Source organism: Plectropomus leopardus, chromosome 6 (genome assembly GCF_026936395.1).
Source record: "Plectropomus leopardus strain MGB_pleo_1.0 chromosome 6, ASM2693639v1, whole genome shotgun sequence".
NCBI lineage: Eukaryota > Metazoa > Chordata > Actinopteri > Perciformes > Serranidae > Plectropomus > Plectropomus leopardus.
In genome coordinates, this window is record NC_142181.1 from 34,513,302 (window position 1) to 34,531,194 (window position 17,893).

The 17,893-nt window shown below is 36.2% G+C and overlaps 2 protein-coding genes across 3 annotated transcripts; both read right to left on the reverse strand.

Annotated features, from left to right (window-relative positions):
• Positions 1–40: 40 nt before the first annotated feature.
• LOC148189446 (uncharacterized) lies at positions 41–12,528 on the reverse strand. 2 transcript variants are annotated; one of them, XM_088079334.1, is made up of 6 exons: positions 12,395–12,528; positions 6,657–6,701; positions 6,374–6,401; positions 5,994–6,101; positions 3,382–3,856; positions 41–1,455 (listed from the first exon to the last, which is right to left on the reverse strand). In XM_088079334.1, the coding sequence occupies exons 1-6, from the start codon at positions 12,419–12,421 to the stop codon at positions 1,113–1,115; spliced, it is 1,026 nt and encodes a 341-aa protein (XP_087935460.1). In that variant the 5' UTR covers positions 12,422–12,528; the 3' UTR covers positions 41–1,112. The 2 variants fall into 2 exon arrangements, with proteins under 2 accessions (XP_087935460.1, XP_087935461.1); XM_088079335.1 differs by having other exon boundaries at positions 6,657–6,698; positions 12,395–12,519.
• Positions 7,966–16,954, reverse strand: kctd14 (potassium channel tetramerization domain containing 14). Its single transcript, XM_088079336.1, has 4 exons — positions 16,801–16,954; positions 14,745–14,969; positions 14,466–14,600; positions 7,966–12,619 (listed from the first exon to the last, which is right to left on the reverse strand). The coding sequence occupies exons 1-4, from the start codon at positions 16,852–16,854 to the stop codon at positions 12,308–12,310; spliced, it is 726 nt and encodes a 241-aa protein (XP_087935462.1). The 5' UTR covers positions 16,855–16,954; the 3' UTR covers positions 7,966–12,307.
• Positions 16,955–17,893: the final 939 nt, after the last annotated feature.

Consider the following 17,893-nt stretch of genomic DNA (forward strand, 5'->3'; position numbering starts at 1 on the left):
ATCTTGACCTGATGACCGCCCATAACCCGTGGATCTGGGCTCTATGAAGAGATGATTTTTATTGACAGTGTTGGCCTTTTTTTCTTCCCTTTTTTTAGATCATTTTTTAAATTACAAAGTACCTTAAACAGACATACCAGTCATTTTAAAACACTGAAAATGATCATTTTAGTATCATATTTGAAACAAATAAATCAAAAGAAAAGAATTAAAACACAACAACATAAAACAAAAACTATAATACATTAAGAAATTAAATTATATGTCTTGGTTTGAATCTCCCTCATATAATTTAATGTTGTCTGACAATGTAGGCCTACAGATCAAATGTGGCATCATTCACATTCATGAAGTACAGGGAAATTTAAGTGAAGTGAATAGACCAGAAAACAAATGTAAACATCCTTGAATATGAGATTTAAAACTGATTACAACAGAGGTGCTTTTCAGTGGAAATGAAATATCTATATTAAAAAAATTAAAAACAGGGATAACTTGATAAAAAAAAAAATTCATAGAGCACTTTTCCAGGTATTCAAAGAGACTTTTCAAAAGTGAAAAAAAGAGATTGTTAATGGAAAACACTAGAATACACAATAAAATGCACACAACATCAAAGGAATTTAGAACATTTCTGTCATTTTAGGACATTTCTAGGATTCTAGGATTTTATAAGACAAAGAAATTTCTAGGAATTCAGAATGTTTCTGCGATTATAGGAGGTTTCTAAGATTTCACTTTGTCTCTAGGAATTTAGGATGTTTTAGGTTTTTCTAGGACTTTAGGAAATTTCCAAAGTGAACAATAGTTTATAAAGCAAATGTAAGCTGTAAATGTAAAGGCAGATGTAATCTTACAAGATAGAAAACTGATTGTGACGGAGGTGCTTTTGAATGGAAATGAAATATAAAAAGAAGGAAAAAAGAAAGAAAAGAGAAACTTGATAACATAATAATAATAATAATAATACAAATTAAAAATAAAAAATTAAAATAACACTCAAAGACATGTTACATTAAAGTTCATGAAATAGAGAAATCCTGCTTTAAAAAAATAACAGAAATAACTAAAAAAAAGATTCAGCATTGAATGGTTAAGTTAATAGTTAATAGTTAGTTAATTTCCTGAAGTTCAATGCCAGCTGCAGATGTTTTGACCCTCTCACGGTCTCCTCTCCACGTGAAGAATCCCACAATGAGCACCATGACTGGCAGAGCCGCACACAGCACGATGCGGCTGATGGGCATCTCGATGGGACACACAATGGTGTCTGAAGGAATCAGAGTTTTGACAGTGGGAGGATTTTGGAACAAAAATGTAGATGTGAAGTCCAAAAACACAGCCCTGTTGTTTTCTTTTGTGTTCACTTGACACCTCCACTTCCTGTTGTTGTCATCTCTCTGGAGTTTGGTGGCCAGAGTGATGTTGCAGCGAGTGTGGACGATCTGCTCGTACCTGTGTAGAGGGGACATATTAATAAAAAAAAAAAACATCAATACAATAGGTGACATGTTTTCATTATCATGAACTCAAACACTGTAGTTTATTTAGACTCAATCCCACATACACCATCCTGCTGCTACAAATACTCGCTAGAGAGACTGGCTTGACCTCTTTAAAAAAACATGGAAGGAGGCAACCTAACAAGAAATGACCCAAAAATTAACAAGAAATTAGTAAAAAAAAAAAAAAAAATTACCTGAAATTAGTCCCAAAAAAAGATAGCGAAATACCAGAACAAAAACAGCAAATTAAAGAAAAATAAAATGAAATAGAAAAAAAATATATAAATGATAGAATCAAATATAGGTTTTTCTGAAACCTAATTTAAATATACAATCATAATAATTCTAAATATAGATTTCTTGATTTTTTTCTAGTTCATGATTCTTCCTCTCTCTTATTTATTCATTTAATAGCTAATTTTCAGGTTATTTTCTTGTCATGTTTTACATTTTTTTTGCATTTTGCAGGACATTTCATGCCAAGTTGCAGACTTCATTTTTCCCCATGTTTTTGAGAGATATTAAACCAATTTGCTCTCATTCAAAGATTTAAATACTTGCTGAAGGTGCCTGAGCACTGTACAAGAAAACTGATATCAAGGAAGGTATCAACAGATTAAAAATTAATCTTTGTACACAGTTTGCACAAGCGCTTGAAGTGCTTGAACTTGACACTCAGAAATATAAGTACCGGAATATCTTTAAAATCAGACGATTTTTAAGTGGTCCCTGACAATGCCCTTTGATGATAATAAGAAGAAAACAGAACGACAAGAACAATAACAATAATAACAACAATACTACTTATACTACTACTAATAATAATAATTATAATAATATTTCCCTGTTATTTTTCCCGTCCTTTACAATTAATTAAAAATTTGTTAACTTTAGGCCTTGGTAGCATGCTTGTTCCATTTACTGATCTGCACAAATCTCTTGCAGCAAATAGAGGTGAAAAACAATAATATAATAATAATAATAATAATAATAAATAAATAAAATAATAATCCTTGAAAATGAAAAGTATTTGAAAGCCCTTGAATATGACTTGCCCCTATCTGTGCTAACCATGTATATGTTTGGAAGTCAAGACTTGTGTCGGAACCAAAGGACATGGGGCTGAGAGCGCCATATGGGAAGAAGGAAAGAAGGAGGGGTTTTCATGGGAATTGTTGACAATGAGAAAAATAAAGTATAATGTCAGCCTTTTCTTTTCGATTACTGATAATTAAATACATGTTTGTACTGATGTATGGAGGCCCATTTCTGCCAGGAAAATAATAAATTCATGGTTAGGAATGGCAAAACATATAAATACTAATTTTGGACTGAGATTATTATTTTTTTAACCCTTTGAAACCTGGCTCGACATCAGTGCTTTTGTGCTGCGTTCAGACACCTTCACGGATACTTAAACCTTCGAGCCCCGAGCAAATTTGCATCCTCTTGAAAACAGTCAACAAGTGTTTGGCGTATTGCATGAAATTAGTAAATTTAGTAAATTGCTACGTTTTTAAAAGCTGTGGGAAAATGCCCCATTATAATCATAATTATATATTTCAAATTATAATCATTACTATCATCGTCATTATTACTAACACAGTTTTTTCAGATCATTTCCTTTTTTGTTTGTTGTCATATTTGATCAGTTTCAAGTAATTTTTTTTGTACTATTTACTTTTTTTTTTTTTTTTAGATAATTTTTGGGTTATTTTGCTCACTGCTTTCTTCTCATGTTTTGCAAAGAAATCAAGCAACCAGCAATTTTGTTCAGTTTTTTAACAGCTGTTTGGTTTATCTGAAAGGGTATCAACTACTTTTTAAACAACTGCATTTTTGTTCTTTTGTAATGATGAAAAGGAGAGAAAACTACCTGTCCTCTTTGGGCAGTATAGTGTCATCCTGCGCCGCCCAGCTGAGGTTGAACATGCTGGAGTACGACTTGCAGCTGCCAGCATCATAGTAGGTGAAGAGGATGCAGTTCAGGGTAAGGTTTCCTCCAGGCTGCAGGGCAGTGATGGTGGTGGGTGACATGATGGTGAGAAGAGACAGGTACACATCCGTGATAGAGTTTCCATGCATCAGGCAGACGTAGGAGCCGGCGTCGTCCACAATGAGTTCACGGAGCCTGAGAGAGCAGTTCGATGTGACGGACATGCGGCTGGACTTGTCCGAGTCCATGCTCACCTGACCCCCTCTGACCTCCTCGGTATACCGCACCCGGCCGCCTTTGTAGAAGGTCCATGTGATGGAGGAGCAGTGTGGGGGCACCAGGCCGATACATGGCAGGAGGGCTTCACCTCCAAATGTACTGTACACAAACACTGCATCCCTCCTGCTCCTCACAGCTAGAACCACAAAAGACAGAAAAATGATTATACAAACTCAGTTTATTTTTCTACAATTCTACAATTCTACAATTTCATTTAGCAGACGCTTTTATCCAAAGCAACGTACAACACAAGCAAGAATTTAGACTTAAGGAAAAAACGTGCAAAAAAGGGCTTCAGGTGTGATTGGTCACAGGTATTGCCATCTAGTGGCAGAAGAAGTGCCGCACAGCCCCCCCCCTTTTTTTTTTTTTTTGGGAAACCAAAGTAATAGCCAGTAGCGATCTCAGCATCTCAGTATCACTACTTACGATGACAATCAACATACAACATCACACAACTTTGTTAATCATTAAGTGCTGGGTTTTGGACCTTCTGACTTACTCTACCCCAAAGGGCAAAGAGGAGAAGAGTCAGGTTAAGTGCCTAGGTGTTCTCGGAACAATTGAGTTTTCAATTGTCTCTTAAAAGTAGAAAGGGACTCAGCAGATCGCAGAGTTTGGAAGTTTGTTCCACCATTTGGGAACAACAGAAGAGAAGAGTCTAGCTAGAGATTTAGAGCTGTGCTGGGCTGGAAGCACCAGGCGTCTTTCGCATGCAGAGTGTAGTGGGCGAGAAGGAGAGTAGACCTGGATCAGGGATCAGATGAGACGTGCATGATATAAAAGGAGATTTCAAGAAAATCTATTGTCATTTAGATGATGTGACACATCGTTGTTTTTTTACTTGTGTGGTCTAGCTGTGTTTATTTCTTAACCCCATTTAACTTTAAGGAACAGCAGTTATGTTCCTGCAGCTCAAATAGACTCAACTATCTTAAATTGGTATATATTTTCTCCATAAGCATAATCTTTAGCTCAATAAATAGCAGTTTTATTAATAATCAGTGCAGTCAACTTTTTCACCTCTTACAGTCATGGTTTCCTGGTGAGAATCTTTGTTTTCCATTAAAAAATAATGTTCACTTTTTTTCGGTACTCTAAGAAAAACTACATTCACCACCATAATGTATTCATTATACTTCAAATATGCAATAGGGTTTTTAAGGTGCAATTATTCTTTACATCGTAATTGCAACATTTAGTGCAATATTTCAACCACAGCATTCTTTGTGCAACTATTCAAATGTGCAATATTCCTCCAACTCTTGAATGTAGGCTATATGTAACATGGGACACATATTATATATATTGTTATTGTTATTCTCACTAATGTATATCTCTGTTCATTGTTCAATCCAAACGAAATCAAAATCAAAAACCAGAAAGTAAAAAAAAAAAAAAGAAAAAAAGAATACAAAGTAATAAAAGACTTGAGGGGAAAAAAATCCTAAAAATTATAATAACGGTTTAAAAATAATTTTAAATATATAATTATGAATATCACTGACTGGACATTTGTCCTTAGCTTTTTCAAAAACAGTCTTCTATATCTACTAATCTCTTTTTTGCGTGTTTTAAAATGAACTGAACGATTAAGGTTGTAGAGAATCTTACCAAGCTAACCATGGAAGCAGCATGTCCTTATGGACAACATTTTAAACATATTCTATGCATATTGTAAGCACGATCTAAGCAGCTAACTGACATTATCTCCAGCAGGTCGCCAACAACTCGGTTTTATACATCTAGATCACAAAGAACTTCTGTAAAAATGAACTGCATGGTAACCAGACCGAGCCTCTAAGTGGGACAGACCTTCATTTGTCGAGATGTGTTGCCACATCGGGCCAGTAAAAGGGACTGGGTGTTTAACTAGGACTAGGCTTTTATTTAAAGTTTTAGGGTTTATATATTTCACCAATTTGAAAGTTTTATTACATTCTGTTCCTGAAATCCACCCTTCTGCTGGGATCAGGATAATCCAGTTAGGTTTTTTTGGATCAAAGGTATCCCAATCCTTCTTCAAAGTTAAGAAAAAACAAAACATACTTGATCTAGATCCAAGTGAAAGCTGGATTATGAGATCTAATCCGATTTCAGAATCCTTGTCCTTTGAAAAACACATTTTCAGGATTTGTTTCAATTCTGAAATCCTGGACACCTATTTGCAATAGAGCACTTTTACATGCTGTATTGGCACTTTAACTTAGTATCTCAGTACTTCTTCCATCAATACCAAATCCAATCTTAAATACAACAAAAATAAAGCCTACCTGTTAGAAGCAGACTGGTGAGCAGCAGAAGTCTCTTCAGGTGTTTTCGACATGTCATGTTGCAGCAGCTCTGTCTGTCTCTGCTGCTGCTGCAGTTCCTGTGTGACACTGAAGTGAACAGGACACACACACACACACACACACACACACACACACACACACACACACACACACACACACACACACACACACACACACACACACACCCACACACACCGGCCGTTATCTTCACTGCAATGAGAAACACAATGATGAACAGTAATAACAAAGTAATTACAAAAAAATATTTACTCAATACAGCACTGTCACATTTTTCGGTGTGAATGTCCATTCTTATTCTTGAAAATCAGTTAAAAAAAATGAAATCTAAATCAACTTACCGGCTGTCTCCCAAAACTTGAGCAGCACCTCAGGTAGATAAAGGCAGATGGAGATCATCATTAAAAATAGTTGAAAGTGCTGAAAAAAGCTGGTAAGTGGACCTTGGGCTAAGATTATTTTGTCTAACAACATATGACTTCATCCAGTCCAAGTGAGCAGCAGCTGTTTTACATTATAGCACAAAATCTGCTACTTAGATTGAAAAAACAAAAAATGTGCATGAAATACAAATTGTTTGTTAATTGTTTTTCATTTGAAAAGAAAGTATGACATATTAATCACCTTGTAATTACTTGTGATGTTTTGATGATTTTGTCTTCTATGCTGCTGTGAAAAAAAACAATTAAAAAAAAGTTAATGACATTTATTTCAACAAAATCTTGTAATGGTTGAAACTCAATAACAGATTTTAGTCATTTCATTCTGCTGAAATGTTTTGGTAAACATTAATAATAGACAAACAGACTCAACACCGAACAAAAAGAGCTGTTAATTGCAGTTTAGGTTTCTAACACAGAAAACACACCACAGCAGAACAGATCGGCTCGACACAAAACGAAATACTTCTGAAGGTTTGTTTGCGTGTTTCAGGCTGACCGTTCTCATCCGACATCTCATCAGACAGCAACACAATAGGCCTTCTGATGGAGTTATGATATGCCACTGGGCGGCATCACTTTATAATGCTGCCCAGTGGCGTGTTTCACAGCGGAATGATACGCCACCAGACAGCGTCAGTTTGAAATGCTGTGCAAAAACGTAATATATAAGCAGCTACAGGGCAGGTGGTTGGGTCCAACAAACCCCAGACTTTCACCCTGGAGCTCACTTTCTGCTTCTCATATGGATGCTGAATTTAAACCACAATGTTTTTTTCCGAATGCAACCATGTGGTTTTGTTGCAAAAGGACATAAACCTAAACATGAGGTGTTTTACTGTTACAGTTTATTTTGAAAAAGACTACATGTATCTCATGAGCAGAAATTGAACATTTTCTGTGCAAAAGTGTATTTTGAAAAGACACAATGCAATTTAACAAGTGTAAACTGACACACTGTCACAGAATGCTAACAACAGACACAGTGGGGTACCTAGCAGGTTATAGACATGAGCTTGTTTTTTTCCCCAATATTCATTAAAAAAAACAAAATGATGAAAACGGCTGAGGACTTTTTTTCCAATTTCCGATTTTGCACTCAAAAAAAATGACATATATATATATGTATATACATGTATGGAAAAATGCAGGGTGGTCTGTGTGATGCCTATCAGTTCAGTTTTTCTTATCAAAAATGAAAAATAGAAATTGAATTTCAATTTTCTAAAATTGTATTTTTCTTCTTTGTTTTTTCTAATCAATGCAGAACTAAGATTGTGAAGTCTTTTTGTAAAAGTCCACTGACCAAGCGAGGATTATTTGACAAGTTGGATTGAGAATGTGTTGTCTTTCATGTTTTTGGAATAATCCGAAAAAATTTGTTTCCTGCTGGGGGAACTCACGCACACCACTTAAGGTCAGATCAACAACTCAGAATGTCGGGGAAAATTTTGGCACATTGACTTGAGATAACTCCACAGCACGCAGAGACATAGCAGACGATGTAGTTATGTTTTATTGTTTTATCAATTCACATACTGCATGGTTATTTAATGCTTGGATGTTATTTGTAATATGGTATTATCAGGTTGTAACTGTGATTTGTTGTCCACGCAGAGTGACCTAGAGTAGTTAGAAAAGTTATTTAGTGGCATAAACCCTGATAATAAAAGATAAAGCAATAAATGAAGTGGTTATAGGCACAGAGAGAAGAACAATAAAACCATCCACCATTTTTACTGTAACTAATCAGCATCACTTTTCTTCACAGTGTGATCCAAGGTGTGAAATGCAACAGTGCAACTTCTCTCCATTGGGGGCTTTTAGGAGGAAATGTGATTACGACACATTGTGGTTAAAGTACTGTAGGTCGCATGTCCACATTCATTTCTCTGAACAAAGGAAGGAAACTCACTTTGGCCTTATTTTTCAGCGGTCAAACATCTTTTACATTTTTCCAAGCTGTTTTTGTTGTTTTAATTTCATTTTACCAAACAGATCTGTTTGGAATTTAAAAAAATATATATTCAGGAGACAGAGAGCAAAAACATCATCATCATCATTCATACAGACCAAGTGCAAAAACGGACATGATCTACAAAATGACGAAAACAGCGATGCCAGCAGCTCTGTGAGGCGAGATAACTGCCAGCATCAGCATGCATTCATGCTCACAGCGACACAGATGAATCATGCCATAATACCATGTTCACCATCTTAGTTTAGCATGTTAGCGCTGAGGCTGGTGGAAATGTCATTATCTCTCCAGAAAAACTAAAGTGCTAGACTAATAATGTTTATCCATGATGGTGCAAGACATAAAGTCAGAGGATCATTTAAGTTTAACCCCTTGATACAGGATTGACATCAACTTCTTGATGCTTTTAACAAGCAAATTGGTTTGATTTCTTTTGAAAACATTAGGGAAAAAGTTAATGAACAACTTGGTGAGTAATGTCCCGGAAAATGCAAGAAAATTGGTAAAAGGTTAAAAGAAAATGATCTGAAATTTAGTTGATTAAGAAAAAGAATCCTAGCGAAAAATGTCCAAAAAGCTTCTAATTATTATATATATTTAAAATGATGGTACTGAAAAAAACGTTTACACGTATTTTTTCAGTTTCTAAAGGTTTTTTGGGGGTTATTTTCTTGTTTTGTTTTGTATTCTTTGTTTTTAATTTTTTTGTGCATATTATCAGGTAATTTTCTTGTTACTTTTTTCTCCCTTATTTCATGCAAAAATTTTTGGGCCAAGTTTTGTAAAGTTGCTCATTGCTTTCATTGCCACTTTTAATGGATATTTTTATTTCAACATTTTGAAATCATTAAGTAATTAATTTTACCTTTATATCTCATCCATTTACTTTTTATTATCTTTTTATATGTTATTGCTCTGTATAGCACTTTGAATTGCCCTGTTTTATGAAATGTACTATACAAATAAAGCTGCCTTGCCTAATAATAATAACAACAATAATAACAATAACAATAATAATAATAAAAATCATAATTAAAAAAATAAAAATAAGGACATACTCCAACAATGATAATAGTATACTTATAATAAACTGAGAAACTAAGATGAAATGAAATAGAAGAAGACATAGATAGAGACTAACTAACTAAAACCAAAGGAAAACCCGAAGAAAACCAAAATAACAATGAGACCAAGAGACATGCAGTCACAGTCGAAATCCAGAGTACAGATTACAGGTTATACTCCCACCAGTACCAAACTATGTTGTATTTGATATTATTTTAAGTGCTTGTTTATATTTTAAATGATAACCTGTGTGCACTTTTGCAAGAATATAGAACAAAAATACAGCAATATTTTTGTTTAATGACAATGAGAAGTTTAACTGCTCCTTATAGACACGCCTTCTGATGGACATGTCTTCTGACAGACATGTCCCCAGACTTCTCCAATCTGTGACCTCTCTGCAAGTATTTGTACCCGCTTTGTAATCGCTGTTTGTTATTCACTCATATCACACAGGAAGTGCTCTGACATTAAGGTGCTGCGGCTGGTAGCTACCCTGCCCTGCTCTGTGGTGAACACATTTAGACGTCCGCTATGCCTTCTGCTGACATTGTGCTTCAGCGTTTGTGTCTCATGACCCGTTTTTTTTCCTGTTGATCTGGGTTGTGGATTTCCCAGCGTTGTGTATGTGATGCAATATTCTCCTCAATGGCTGAAATTTCCACTAAAACAATATATGACATAAAACTGTGAGGTATTTCACACTATGAGTCGGCTAAATACAAGAACACCGTCAGTGCTGGATAGTACTATGCTTAAGCCTTAGGTTCTGTTTCAATATTACACACACATATTGCTCTGCACACAAAATGTGCTTTTCAAAATAAAGCTCTGAAAAAATATTATACATTTATATCATTTTCATTGAGTTTATTTTTTTAACCAACATCAGTCCTAATTGTAAATATCAAATATTTATTAAATTTCACAATTTTAACCCTTTAAATACCAGACTTTGTCATGATGCCACTATGTTTTTAGATGAAGAAAAAAAAACACAAATAATGAATTATGTTTCATATACTGCCTGCTAAGTAGATTTTTTTTTGGTAAAAAAATGACATCTTCAGGCGAAAACAGTAAAAATTCCAAGGCAAAAGCCGAGAATGACACCCATAAATAATACAAGTCACGTTTTCATGCTTTGATGGCTGTGGGATCAAAAATTTCAGTTTGAATGGGTTTCAATGGAGCATTTTTTGACCTTAACAGTCTGAATGTCACAATTTAGTTTCTGCAGTGTATTTTAGACTTATTGTAGGAGCTGAGCTGGTGATTCCAAAACTAAACAAAAATGCACAATCTTGCCAAAATGTATGCCATATGCATGAACACAGCCAAAATTATCAAAAAAATAAAGAATGAAAACTGTATAAAATGCACCAAACAATCCCTCAGGGTTAAGTGCAAGACTTTACTTGAGTGTTTTTTGTTACGCAGATGATTCTACCTTACTAGTATCTGGTTAAGACAGCTGATTCATACAGGAAACTCAGAATAGAGAACTGTCTCTGGTAAAAGGCTTGTTGATCCATAAAAAATGCCTGTGAATAATCCATGAACTCTGTGTTACACAGTAATGACATCATTTTGGATGCTTTTGTCATTTTGTTCCATTTTTTTTATCTTTTTTGATTTTATGGTGTTTTGTAAGTCCATGTGGGCTGTGCTTAACTGTGTACATAATAATAAAAAATAATTCTTTCATTCAATAATCAAATAGTAAAGTATGTCAACAGTGACAGGATCCACTCTATATTATAATTACTTTTGAGACTTTAGATACAGTTTGCTGCAAATACTTCTGTACTTTAACTTGAATAAATGACGCTAAAAAAGTAATTTTCATTGCAGTGCTGTTGATTTATGTTGCATTATTTTGTCCAGATGTTCATCTTAATGTATCCATTCCCCAAACCATTTTTCAACTGGTTAGTTGCTGTTTATTAAAATTGAGCAGCAGATTTTACTGCCATTATGCAGGATAAGAAACATATCTAGGATTTTAAGCACCTAAAATTAACTTAAGGATAGATCTTTGAAGTAAGACAGTGGATATAAAAATACTTTTTAAATGCATTATATACATTTGCTTTACTGCCCTCTTGTGTCTAAAGTGGCTGGTGTTCAAATTCAAGTCCCCTTTTTTCCCTACACAGGTGCATAAACATGTAGTCTAACTTTAACCATTTGGATCCTGAGCATGTTGATGATTTCTTTCAAAAATACGGAAAGAGGGCAATGAGCACCCAGAGATGACCAAAAAAATAGCAAGAAATTAGCAAAAAGAACAAAAATATATACTTGAAATTAGGGCCAAAAAAGAAAAAAGAAAAGGAAAAAGGAAAATAAAAAACAACCAAGGAAAGGGCTTGAAAAAATATTTAAAAAATTAAATTAAAATACCAATAATATCAATACTTCCATACCACCATTTTCAATATAGAACTATGATGTTTATAAATATAGTTTTCTGGACATTTTGCCTAGCTCGTTTTTCATAATTTATTAATTTCTTGTTAATTGTGGAACTTTTTTTTTTTTTTTTTTAAACAAATTGCCTTTTCTTTCTTTGTTATTGAAAGAAATCAAACCAATTTGCCAAAAAGTTCAAAGGTTAAAGTACCTGTGAAAGGCAGTATTAGAAAAGTGATGTCAATCCAGGTTTCGAAGGGTTAATAAAAGTATTCAGGAGCTACTTGGTCTATCAAAATGCTATGTTCCTTTTTAGAAACAGTATGTACATTTTCAATTTCAGCTGGGAATAAATCAGAGAAAATCAGTCCTCCCCGTCACCACCAGGTGAACATGAGTTTGTGAAAGTAGTCGTAGCTCCTGGACAGGAAGCTCTTCTCTGTGACGTGCGGCTGGATGCTCACCCTGTAGCCGCGACTCTCGATGTCCATCTTTACACAGTCCAGCAGGTCTTTGACGGACAGGACGGCCTTCCAGGGTCCGAATGTCACCACAGACTCCTTATCTGCCTCCAGGCTGTTGATGGCGTTGTCATAGAAACCCAAATCCTCCTCCGTCCGCAGAACGCAGATCATGATGGTGGAGTGGCGGGCGGCTATGGCCTCGGCTCTGGCGATACGAATCAGCACCTGGAAGAAAAATGATGTGTGGATGAAACGGTAGTCGAGCGGATAGTTTAATCATGATGTCGTTATATTGTGGCTAAATTTTGTCTTATTATAAAAAATACCCACAACTTTTTTTTAGCAATTCAAAAAATGGTGTTGTGCACTTTTTTAACTTTGATGCAGCTTCTTCTGCATGTCCTCTAAAAGCTGCTTCAGACACCATGATGGGTCTCATTCATGAAATCTGAGCACGATAAATTTGTGTGTAAACTGATCAGGAAATTTATATTAGTCGCTCTGCTTTTTTCGTAGGTGTGAACAAAATCCACATCTGCCTCTGACAGCTCATGGTGCCTGCATAAATAAGGAATGCAAATAGGCTATTTGGGTGGGTGAACAGGTTTGTGTAAAAAAAAAAAAAAAAGTATTTTTTTCTTTTCTTTGAGTGGGGTGTTACTGTCTTTATTTATTTGTGATTTGTTTGCAAAAAAAGTACTAGATCTTTAATTTTTGTATGCAGTTATATTTTGCACTTTCTTGAATAAAGTGTGTGATTAAAATTAAAAAAAAAATGGAATGCAAATAAATGTTGCTTGTCACTGTCATCATTAGAAATGACAATCTTAATTTATATTGTGCTGTTATGTTCATATTTGAACCCAAGCCCAGTTAAAAACCTGACTATGTCCTGTAAAAATAGGCCTATATTATATCATATTATATCAAATTATTGTTAGTATTAAAACATGCATTACAAGCTAAGGGCTGGCGTATTTTCCTCAAACTACTAGAAGCAAACACTGCCAACCAGGTCGCCTACAGCCATCATTTCTCATTCTTTAATTTCCCATCCCTCTCACGCGTGCACTCTCTCTCTCCAAATTCTTCGGTTTCTGTCGCTTCCCCTCTCTCTACCCATCTCCATTTTCTCTCTCTTTCCCTCTTGATTCACTCCATTGATACTCCCACCAGAGTGCCATTTAAGCACAAGACGGTTCCCGAAGGCGTCATAAAATAAATCAAATCAGCGAGAACCCGACTCTATTCGAGGGAATATTACAGCCCGCCGCTGCTCAAACCTGTCACACCACTATTGACAGGAGAAAGTAAAGTATCCTTTTCTGAACTCCACTTCACCCAAAATAACTTCAGTCTCAGCACTGGGAAAGTTTCTCTCTGTCTTTGTTTGCGGCATGTTTGCCACAGGATGCACCTATCCATTATCATCATCACCTCCTTATATGGAGGTCACAAGCTGCTCATGGGCGGGGATGTAGGGGAGACCGGGGCTGGTTGGCACACAGCTATTTTCTGGTGCTTTGAAGGACACATAAAGAAAAACTGATATCAAAATGTGTGTTTTGTTGACCTGCACTCATCTATCAATCACCTACATGAACTGGAATGTCAAAAGTAAAAAAGTGGTCTGTGGATGAAACCTGCGATAAAACTTTATTAGACAGAATATTAGAAATGAGTTACTTCCAGATAACAGACAGAGGAATCAGCTTTTAATCAAATCTGAGTTCCCCACGGCGTTTATGAATCCAGTGTAGGTTTTTCATACCCATGTGCTTTATGTGCAAATGAGCACACTGACTACCAACATTTCAAGAATGGGGTAGTTGTGGTAGCTGTAGTGGGGCAGTTTAAGCAACAGACCGAGAGCCAGCAAAACTTCGCCCAAAGCATCGTCCGGGGAAGTTGCGCTGGGGGAGAGGGGTCTAGTCTCTGGTGAGATGGAGGGAAGTTTACCACAGTTCATTTACACATGCTGCCCACACTGCTTTGACACAGAGCTGGTTGGAAATATTCAAAATATCTTGATAACATGGCAGAAGACACTTTATCAGAGAGTGGAGCTGACCTCGATGTTTTCTTTGTAGTGCGGGACTCTGGAGAGGAACTGCTGCCTGCCCACCAGCTCCCCAAACAGCTGAGGAGTTTCCTCCAAACGTTTGATCAGCGGTTTGATGTCGTAGTACACGGCCTCCCTATGAACCTGCACGCACGCACGCACACGCACACACACACACACACACACACACACACACACACACACACACACACACACACAGGTTCATACAGTAAAGCTGCAGGATTTTTAAAGCAGGTGAGTGTTTACTTGTAAAATCAGGACTCAGACCTCCTGAATGTTCTCTGTGGGCAGCCAGTCTGATCTGAGGAACTCGAGAATGGCTCCGAAGTGGGAGCCGTCGCGGTCGATGAAGTAGCGTCCCTGTGCGTCGGTGCCTAATTTGGGCTGTTTGCTGAAAAGCCCAGCCAGCTTGGACTCGGGGTGTTTTCTGAGCGTGCTCAGAGAGGTGCTGAACAGGTGACCCCCGACATTCAGCTGCACGACAGGAGAGTGCTGAGGGGAAAGATTATTAGGAAATGACACTGGACGGACTGGGCTGTTATTTTGGAGACTGTTTTAAGTGGTAATCGTTTTTTAATATGTCAAAAAGAAGATCTTATCATACCTAATGATACAAATTATATATGTAGCTGCACATGTAGTAGATATAGCAGGATTTGGGGACACATTTTATTTTCATTTTTTAAACTAAAAAAATTAATCTACCTTGGAATTTCCAAGATTCACAAAACAAAAATACACAGTCTTGCCAAAATATATGCCATATGCATGAACACAGCCAAAATTATATATATATGTAAAAAAAAAAGGAAGAATGAAAAGCACATAAAATGCATCAAACTTTCCCTAAAGGTTAAAATCAGCTGATTATACACCAATGAAAACATTGTCATTATATTTCATTCCCCTTCTGCTGGCATATGTCCCTTAATCCTACACACTTTTAACACACACACACACACACACACAAACTGTGTGCTCAGTGACCACAGGAAGGGCGGCAGCGTGACAAACCTGCACATTGATTTGCTCAGACTGATAAGAGCACATGCCGTCAGTGAAGTCTGCTACATGAGGCAAAGAGGAAACGCAGGGCACCTTTCAGTCTATTACATACATACAAGCATACAAATAACAGAAAAAGATGGGAAAAAGATAAATAAATAAATAATAGATAAATAAAAATAACTGAAATAATAAAGATTGACCATTCGTGAAAATTAAATAAGCTCAAGTTTATTGTTGACAAAAAGTCTGTTGAGACCATTTATTGTCATTTTTCCTGTTAGGTGATTCCTGTTTTCAGATTCTTTGTCCAAAAAAAAATACAATATTCTAATTTTTAAAAATGCAAATGATTTATGAATGCGTTTAGAGCATAAATTCAGCATTACAATATTTTTGTGTGTTTGAAACTTTATTGGGTTCTGACTGGGTTTATTAATCTTAATCCTTTAAAAACCTGGAGCGACGTCACTTTTCTTGTGCTGCTTTGAGACGCCCTCTCCTCACAATATTCAACCTTTGAAACAAGAAGCAAGTTGGTGCGATTTCTTATAAAAACACAGGGTTAAAAAGGCAATGAGCAACTTGGCTGCAAGAAATTAGTACATATAGATTTTTTTTAAAACTAGGGAAAATGTGAAGGGAAAAAAGCCATTGGAAAACTACATTTATAATTGTTTTAAATTATGTAACACAATTATGATTTTTAAGCACTTTCTCCTCGTCATTTCCTTGCTTTTTTGTTTCTTTCTTTTTACTAAATTTCAGCTAGTTTCAGCTACTGAAAATTTTTCTCAATATAACCCCGATTTACCTTTTAAAGCAGGTGGTTTTATACAGTTAATAAAAGTGTAGCCCAACTTTGAGAAACTTTTTAGGAGTACTTCCATTTTATATTTCAATTCCACCTCAATCTGTGAGAAAATATCGTACTTTTTGCTCCACGACATTTATCTGACGACTGTAAAATACTTTTGGTGGACTAAAAGTACAAAATGAAGGAGTTAATAATATTCCAGCACGAGACACAAACTTCAGTCTCGGCAGATTAACTCGAGAGTTTCCTCGAGGTTGGTTTTTAAATTCCTGTGAACCAGGAAACCGTCTGAAACAAACTCCTTAAGACCTTAACACCACCGAAAGGGAAGACGCTGAACATATGTGCAGAGGATAATGGGCTCATTATCACGCAGGCAAACGGAAGAGTTTGGTATTTTCGGTGCACCTGTTGAGCGTCTTCACAGGTGAAAGCTGAGTTTCGCTCTCACTGCTTCACGAAATATCCAAACCGTCACAGTATGAGTTAAAGGTTTCTTACTGGGATTGCAGGTGAAGACTGTTTTTCGGAGGATCTGTAGTCCGGCAGACTCATCTTGTAGAGATGTCAATTTCGACACCGAAGATCGAACTGTTTCGAAACGTTTCGTCACTTCCGGCCTCAGCACGTCTTGCGTCGCTCGAGACAGGTATTGAAACGTCACGTAATCGGTACCAAACCCGGACAGATTAAGGCTGCGTTCCGAATCGCATTCTTTTTCTTTTTAAGTAGATACTATGGCTGCCCTTGCAAAGTATGCACTGTTGCATCATGCAGTATGCACACAATTAGGACATAGTACTTCTTCATCATACTGCACCCTGAACTTTAACCATCTTTCTCATATAGCTGTTACCATGGAGATAAAACAAATCACCATTCACCAAAAACAGCAGAGCCAGAGGTTAACCCAGAGAGCTCTGCTATTGTTGCTTAACAACGTTTGACTTTTAAGTTATAACTGCATACATTGTGGATTCTAACATTATATATTAATTTTATTATCCTACATATGTATTTCTCTATCATTGTTATTTTTATTTATTTTTGTTGGTGGTTATCCGTATAATTTGTTTTGCTCACTTAAACAATATATATTGCTATTATTACCATGTGACTGGTCATCAGTCCCTTGAATGCACTGTCATTCATCATTGTGGCTTCTGTCAGCTGCCAACCACCTGTCAAGATGTGATGAATCTGCAGCTGCGCAGAGGATTGTGGGTAAGAATAGCCAGAAAAGCATGCTGGCTTGCATACTGCAAAATGTGGCCGGATGAAGTAGGACATCCTAGTATTTTTGGCATACTGCATTTCACATACTTCGTATTGGGACAAATCTTTTCCTGGCATACTAAATAGTATGGTAGTATGGGTATTGAAACACAGGGTAAGTCTCCGTTAATGAATGAAACCATTAAAATGTTCTACAAACTAATTGTAGCATAGAGTAACACTAATGCCACTAAGTCACATAGCTAAAAATGGTATAATAAAATAGTCATCATATCCTACAAGAACTAAATCAATAGCAGTTGGATTTTATTGACATCTGTTGAAGTAGGTTCTCGGGCTGGGGAAAAGGGAGCTTACA

What these genes read in the sequence shown, in the direction of transcription:
- LOC148189446 (XM_088079334.1), bottom strand. Translation starts at nt 12,421, where the DNA reads ATGGACATCGAGAGTCGCGGCTACAGG. An exon ending in TCGAGAGTCGCGGCTACAGG is followed by an intron (nt 6,702 to 12,394) that starts GTGAGCATCCAG and finishes TTTTTTTCACAG; the next exon opens with CAGCATAGAAGACAAAATCA. An exon ending in ACATCACAAGTAATTACAAG is followed by an intron (nt 6,402 to 6,656) that starts GTGATTAATATG and finishes TATCTACCTGAG; the next exon opens with GTGCTGCTCAAGTTTTGGGA.
- kctd14 (XM_088079336.1), bottom strand. Translation starts at nt 16,854, where the DNA reads ATGAGTCTGCCGGACTACAGATCCTCCGAAAAACAGTCTTCACCTGCA. An exon ending in AGTCTTCACCTGCAATCCCA is followed by an intron (nt 14,970 to 16,800) that starts GTAAGAAACCTT and finishes CTTTCCCCTCAG; the next exon opens with CACTCTCCTGTCGTGCAGCT. An exon ending in CCACAGAGAACATTCAGGAG is followed by an intron (nt 14,601 to 14,744) that starts GTCTGAGTCCTG and finishes GCGTGCGTGCAG; the next exon opens with GTTCATAGGGAGGCCGTGTA.